The 7,062-nt window shown below is 62.6% G+C and overlaps 1 protein-coding gene across 1 annotated transcript in view; it reads right to left on the bottom strand.

Moving 5' to 3' along the window:
* NECAB2 (N-terminal EF-hand calcium binding protein 2) overlaps positions 1–5,597 on the bottom strand; it is a gene marked incomplete at its 5' end in the record, with an annotated part of 25,605 nt that extends 20,008 nt beyond the window's left edge. The window contains 2 exon segments of the mRNA XM_077754172.1: positions 112–220; positions 5,552–5,597. Of these exon segments, the coding sequence (XP_077610298.1) occupies positions 112–220; positions 5,552–5,597 (155 nt within the window).
* Between the last annotated feature and the right edge of the window lie 1,465 nt (positions 5,598–7,062).

The raw sequence follows: 7,062 nt of genomic DNA, 5'->3' as shown, positions 1-7,062 counted from the left end.
CTGCCCCTCCGGGGGTGGGGGGTGGGAAACGGAGACTGATCACTAGCTGACACGGAAGATACTCCTCCCCACACCCACCGGGCGCCCCTACCCGGCCGGGACTTCACTCACTTGGTGTTGTCGGAGTCGATCGTGTGGAAGAGATCTTCCAGTTCTTTCTCATTGAGGACACCATCTGCGAAGAAGAGCTGGAATTCCTCCAAGGACAACTTCCCATCGTCTGTGAGGAAGGGGGGAGGGAGGGAGAGCAGCTGGCATCGAAGCGATAAGACATCCCCAAATCCCGGCAGTTCCCAGATCAACACACAAACCCCAGCCGGCGACTCTCCGCCAGCCCAGAGAATGCCCAGCAAAGTCCAGTTCACAGAAAATCACCGGCTTCTCCAGCTAATTCCCAAGCCAGCACATCAACGCCCATTTACAGCTAATCCCCAGACCGACAGCTACTCCGGGAGCAGCTGGTTTGCTCAGGCTCATCACGGACTCGGGCTACGGAAGGGAGCAGGTGATCCTTTCTCCCTGATTCTCTCGAGCACCACCGGCAGGTGGGTGCTGTTTAAGGCAGGACCACAGCAACCCAGGTGNCAGGGGACACCCTCTTTCCCCGCTGCCCCATCCACAGGGCAGACCTCGGGCTCACACCCCGCCGCTGTCTGGGCCGGAGAGGCCACTGCGGACACCAAACCACAGGGGAAGGAGGGGCCAGGCCTGGCGGGGACCCAGCGCCGCGCAGCCTCTGTGGTCCTGAGATGGGAGGGGCCCCGCGGCCCCGTGTACCCCTGTCCCACCCCGTCTCACCCCTTCTCCCTCCGCTCGGGCCGCTCCGGGCACCAGCATCTGCCGGGCGGGGAGACTGTCCTGGGCTGGGGGGCAGAGGGGTCGCTGAGGGAGGGGCTCGCGGCAGCCAGGGGCTCCGGGAGAGGCTGGCCCCAAGCTCTCACCTCGGCACACCTGCCTGCGAACTCCTGCAAGCTGACCTCTGCCCCCGCTGCAGCCATGACCCTTCCTTAAAGCAGCCAGTTCCGGCTGCTCCTTAAAGGAGCCACGTCTGGGTGGGGGAGTGGAAGTGAAGGAGAGGGCAGCCCCCAGCCCTCCTTCCACTACTTGCAGCCAGTCTGCAATCAAAGTCCCTGCAGGCCCACGTGGGGCAGGGCGTCTGCGTGGATTAGAAAGGGGTGCCCTCCTTGGATGGGCGGGGGGGAGGGAGCCCTGCATCAGGACACGCTGGGCGTGGGGCGCAGGCTGGATTTGAGCCTCGTTCCATCCAGAGGAGCCAGCTGGGCCCAGCGCAGAAGTATTTTATTGTAGTTTTTAGGAGTTTTTTTATTTTTTTAAGTTTTTATTTATTTGAGAGAGAGAGAAAGAGAAAGAGAGTTGAGCAGGGGGAGGGGCAGGGAGAAAGGGAGAGAATTCCACACAGGCTCTGCATGGCACGCTGAGCCTGACACGGGGCTTGATCTCATGATTGAGAACCTATGACCTGAGCTGAAATCAAGAGTCAGACACTCAACTGACAGAGCCACCCAGGTGCCCCTTTCCAAAGATTTTACTTTTCAAGTAACCTCTGCACCCAACGTGGGGCTCGAACTCGCAACCCAAGATCAAATGTCACAGGTTCTACCCACTGAGCAAACCGGGTCATTCTTGGATTTTATGGGCTCAGGATCACCCATCTCTGCTCCCAGAAATGGTACAGGGGCTCAAAGGAGGGCAAGATGACTAGCTCACCGGGGGAGCTCCTCACACCTCACCATGGCTTCCTTCCTGCCCCTGTAAGGCATAAAGTGTCAGGGGGATAGGAAGGTGCACCGAGGTCAGGGGCCAAGGGCAACCTCCCAGCGTGCCTCTGACATCAGGCTCATGTTTCAACATCTCAGAGGGAAATGAATTTGTAGCTTTCAAAAAGAAGGGATGCCTGGGTGGCTACGTCGGCTGAGGCTGAGCCTCCAACTTCGGATCAAGATATGATCTCATGGTTCCTGAGTTCGAGCCCCACGTCGGGCTCTGTGCTGACGGCTCAGAGCCTGGAGCTGCTTCGGATTCTGTGTCTCCCTCTCTCTCTGCCCCTTCCCTTGTTCTGTCTCGGTCTCAAAAATAAACATTAAAAAATTAAAAACAAAAGCAAGAGTCCCCCTGAAACGAAGCAGACAAGCCCACCCCACCCACACATGCACAGGAAAACCGGCGTGGACAGGCCGGCGACCCCCGCTGTGAGGCACACAAACTCTATGCGGGCTCTTTCTCTTCCGTGAAAGCGGAGACTTTCCAAATTTCCTCTGGCAAGACCGCGGATAAAAACAGGAACCGCCGCGCAGAATCAGGGCAACACACGGGCCTCTAGTTATCCAGTCTTCACACGACCCCCATTTTACAAAGCAGTAAACCGAGGCACAGAGCACTTACGGGTCCCACAGCTGGAGCCAGGACCCCGACCAACTGGCTCCCAGTCCCTGCTCTGACCCCGACCCCCGGCCACAGGGCGGCCTGGGAGCCAAGGCCAAGTCTGTGCCCAGTGGAATCCGACCGTGATCAAGGCTGCATGGGCGCAGTGGTGGGGATCTCCCCGCCTCCGGCCCCTCCTGCCTGTCCGGGCCCCCCATCCAGGGAGTCACCGCCAGGCCTCCTGAGCACAGTCCTCTGGGCTGACACTTAGCTTCAAGGTCCTGGCACGGCCCTAACGAACCCAGATCGGCCACTGAGGGGGCGAACATCTGCCCGGGCCTCTGCGCAATCAGAGGAGCAGCCCTGGACCCCCGCTCTCAGCAAGGACCCCGAGCAGGCACCGGCCGGCTGTGTGCAGGCGTCCTCACTAATTAGCACGAGCTCAGCCTCTGCACGGTGACCTTTCAAACGGCAGGAGTCTGCCAGTGTCCACGTCTCTGGAGAAGAATGCGCTCTGGGGCCCACCCCACCCACCACCCTTCCAGGCCCCAGACCCCGGACGCTCAGCCTCGCCTCAGGAGCCTCGATGGGTCTCTATCTCAGCGCAGAAGCTGTGTCCTGGGAGCCCACGGCACAGGCGGGCCCAGAGCGCTCGGCCCTGGGATCTCGGAGGCTTCTGCGAGGAGACCACGCCCCACGTTGCACCCCAGGGCATTTGCTCCAGCGGACGCCTGGGGCGGGGCCAGCGGACCTGTGTGAAGCCTCAGTGTGTGGGGTCTAGCTGCACCTGCTTCCTCCCAGCCAGACGTGCTCTAAGCAAGGCCGGGCCGCATCAGAACTCTGCCTGCCCTGCCCCCCGGGGCCAGGGGTCTGCGGTCCTGTGCCTGCACAGTCTGGGCCTCACTTCTGTCATCTGTAAAACGGGGGCGGGGGCTTCTCATCCCGACAGGAGCACAGTGAGGCCCCATGAGGTGGACGAAGGTGGGGGTGCCTAATGGATGCTCGATGGCCGCAGGTGGCTCCCCGGACAGGCACGGGTGGGAACTGCACACGTGGGCAAACCATGGCATCCACGGCCACGGGCAGTGCTGGGCTCAAGAGCCTCCCCTGGTGTGTGTGCCTGGGCCCCGCGCTGGCTCCACCAGTGCCCTTGGAGGGGGGATCTAGCGTCATCACGCCCACTTACAGATGGGGAAACCGAGGCCCCCAGCTGAGTGGCCTGAGCACACAGAGCTGCGAAGTAGCCGAGCCAGGACTCGAACCGGAGTCGCTGTGAGACAGAAGGGACTCCTCCCCGGAAGTGCCTCTGGAACTGACATCTCACACCCACGTTAACCCCGGGACACCCCCCCAGGGCCACTCGGCGGTGGCCAGGGAGACCCGAAGCCCCAGGAGGAGGACGGGCTCAGCCCCTGTGGGGGTCACCGAGCAAAGTCGAGGGAGCCCCAGCTGTGCTCCTGGTGGAAACACGGCCTCTGATGGGGTGACGAGTGATGAGCAGGAAACCCCATCTGTGCCTGAGGGCAGCCGGTGAGCCTCCCACCAGGTGTGCGTCCCCACCCCCACCCCCCGGAACAGACCCGGTGCCTATAAGGCCACAGACCTCTACGGGGACCTACTGTGCGCGGGCATCCAGGCCACGCCAGGGACAAGCCCCTAGTCCCGCCTGTGAAGTCCTCACGACTGGCCAGAGGGTCCCGGCCACAGCCCAGGCCACCACACACTGAAGTCGCCAGAGAGACGCCTGCGTCGTGGATCGAGCCCCCGGACCCGCTGCTCTGACCTCGGAGGCTGCTTGCTCGGAGATGCCACGACCCCTTCGCGGATCCCTGAAGCCCCCCCCAGCCCCTCCCTCCACCCTGATCCCTACGGAGCTGCAGTGGAGGGTCCTGTGTCCCAATCAGCCTGGGAGGAGCCAGTGTCATGCCCGACGAGGGGGCAAGGGATGGAGACCCCTGGGCACTGACTTCCGGTCAGGACTGCGCACCCCCACCCCCAAGACCTCACGATGCACCCCCAATACCACGGGGGGGGGGCAGGTCAGCAGTAGCCCCTGGGGGTCAGGGAGGGAGGGGTGCTGGGGACCCAGGTGAGAGCTGCCGCCTTCAACTGCAGCCCAGGCAGGAGGCGCCGGGGCCGAGGGCCCTGGGGGCAGGCACTGGGCCACCTGTCCCCACCCCTTCCCCGGCAGGCGCCCTGACGCTTGATCAGCTATTTTCTCAACGAACAAAACTAAGCCTCAGCCTTGCTCGATTCGCTTTTTAAGCCTGTCGCCACATCTCCTGCCCGCATCTTCCCGACAGCCAAGGCAGCAGGCAGGTTAAGTGTTATCACCGCACTTCAGAGATGGGGAAAACTGAGGCCTGCAGAGAGACCCTGCCTTGGCGAAAGTCCACGGAGAGTCGCTCTGGGCCCAGCAACGGGGACGATGGTGTTTATGGGAAGTTGTACTGAGTTTTGCTGCAACTGTGAGGCTCAGGCGGGCCTTGGGAAACTTGGTCATTCTCGGGCCCCCACCTTCCTCATACAGGAGGGAGCCCCTCCGAGAAGTCAGGAGAAGCACGGTGTCACGAATTTGCTGGCCACAGCGACGTGCCACTCACATGGCTGGGGAGGAGGCAGGACGTGGGGAAAAGTTCCGGGGTCTGCAGCACAACCTTGACTGCCTTCGTGCAGCTGGGTGACCCTGGGCAAGTCACTTAACCTCTCTGGGCCACTAGGGAATTGTGGGAACAGGGGCACCAGCAGCGAGTGCATGAGGTCGCGGTGAGGAAAACATGCGCCAGGACCTAGAGTGAGGCTGGGGGCTTCCATAAAGGGTGTCTCGTGGGCACCCCCCCACCTGGGCCGCTCTGGTCCAGCCCAGCTGCGTGAGGGCTGACGCACACCAGCACCTACTACACAAAACACGTCTCAGCATTACGGACGGCAATGTGTCGAATCCCTGCGGCATCCCTACTACGTAGGAACCGCGGGAATCCCCCGACACAGATAGGGAAACTGAGGCACAAGGCAGCGCCAACATGTGGGGTTCTGACTTCAGAGTCCTGTACTCGTAACCTTCAGGTTCGAGGCCACCCAGGCCCCTACCCCTAGGCCCTTCCCCTGAGGCATCGGGACAGAAAGAGCCAGGGCCTCCTTCAGGGCACAGCCTGGGAGGGAAACTCACCATTTTTGTCTGCGCGACGGAAAATCTGCAGGGAAGAGAAGTAGAGTCAGCGGGGGCCCCAGAGGGGCGGGCGCCCTCCCGCGGCTTCTGCCTCATCGTGAGATCCCACCCCCCCTGCGGTGGCCTGGGAANCGCGCCAGGATCCAGGGCAGGAGGGACGTTTCAGGCGGATCCCCCCCAGCCGCCTGGGAGGAAGCAGCACCCACTCTCCTTCTGTGCTGCCAGCCTGCCCACGGCCACGCTGACAGCCACGCGTGCACACACGTGGACACAGACACGCTCACACACGCTCACACCCAGCCGCAGGCTCGAGGGTGTGCCACGCTCAGGAGCCGCGTCCTGTGGATGCCGGGAGCCCCGGGTTCCTCCAGGGAGGGGGCTTACGTCTCAACAGGGGTGTCTGCTAAGGGGACCTGGGGGGCCTGGGGACCGGACCCGTCAGGGGCAGGACTGGATGATTTCTCGGGTGGGGGAGTGGCCGAAGCAGGTCACCAAGAGCTCAGAGAGCCAGCCCCAGTGCAAGTCTCTGGCTGCTGTGGGAGAAACCCGAGCTGAGGCCCCATAACCCCTCCTCCAGGTATTTTTGGGACCGGGGGAGCCTCGCTGATAAGAGGGGGCGGGGGATGCCCCCTCTGGCCATCCCACCTTCGGTTCTTGCCCTCAGGCCAAGGACAGATGCCCCCCCAATCCCTCTTAGTATCTGAGACAGTGACAAATTGAGGCAAGCAGTTCAGGAAGAGCTTCACAAACGTCACCCCCCTCCCTGAGCTGAAACCCTCGTCTGGGGTTCTGAGCCGCAGCCACTGAGGCAGGGGCAGAAGGGGAGCAATTATCAGAGCGCCGGGCCACCCCCTCCAAAGCCCCAACTCGGGTGGGCGTGCCACACCCTTGCCCCTGACTGCAAGGTTCCCCAAAGCCAGGGTCCACCCCCATCCACCCACCCGCTTGGATGCATCAGACAAGTTAATGCTGCAGACCACGTGACGTGGCTCTGGGAGTCCGCGCCTCACCCCGTTTCCTAGATAAAGAAATGGAGTCTCGGCCTCGCACACGCTAGCTTGAGGAGGACCCCAGAGCCCACTACGTGTACTGTGGGAGCCAGGAGGAATCTGGACAAGGCTCCTCTCCCCTCCAGAGCTATGCTGGGGTCCTGAGAGAGAGGATCCGGGGTGTGTGTGTGTGTGTGTGTCTGGGGGCAAGGCAGCCGCGAGCACACCAACACCCACGCAGCACAGCTCACCCCTCCCCGCCCAGCCCTCTCTGCCCGGAGCCAACTGTGGGTTCCAGGAGAGCCGAGAGGCTCGGAAGGGGAGAGGAATCCACGCTCCCAGCCACCCGTCAAACACACAGGCGCAACTCTCCCAGAAACCCCGCCAGCACTGGACCCTCATGGGGACATGCGCGTCCTAGGCTCTGCTTTTACCGGGTGGGAGTGGTGCCCAGGATCAAGCCCCCTGCGCCTCCCCCCACTCTCCCCCCACCCCCAGCAGTGACCCCTCCCTCCCACTCCT

This window comes from Crocuta crocuta, unplaced genomic scaffold, assembly GCF_008692635.1.
Source record: "Crocuta crocuta isolate KB4526 unplaced genomic scaffold, BGI_CrCroc_1.0 scaffold61, whole genome shotgun sequence".
Taxonomy (NCBI): domain Eukaryota; kingdom Metazoa; phylum Chordata; class Mammalia; order Carnivora; family Hyaenidae; genus Crocuta; species Crocuta crocuta.
Note: the sequence above shows the minus strand (reverse complement) of the source record. Positions and strands in the feature narration are given on the sequence as shown.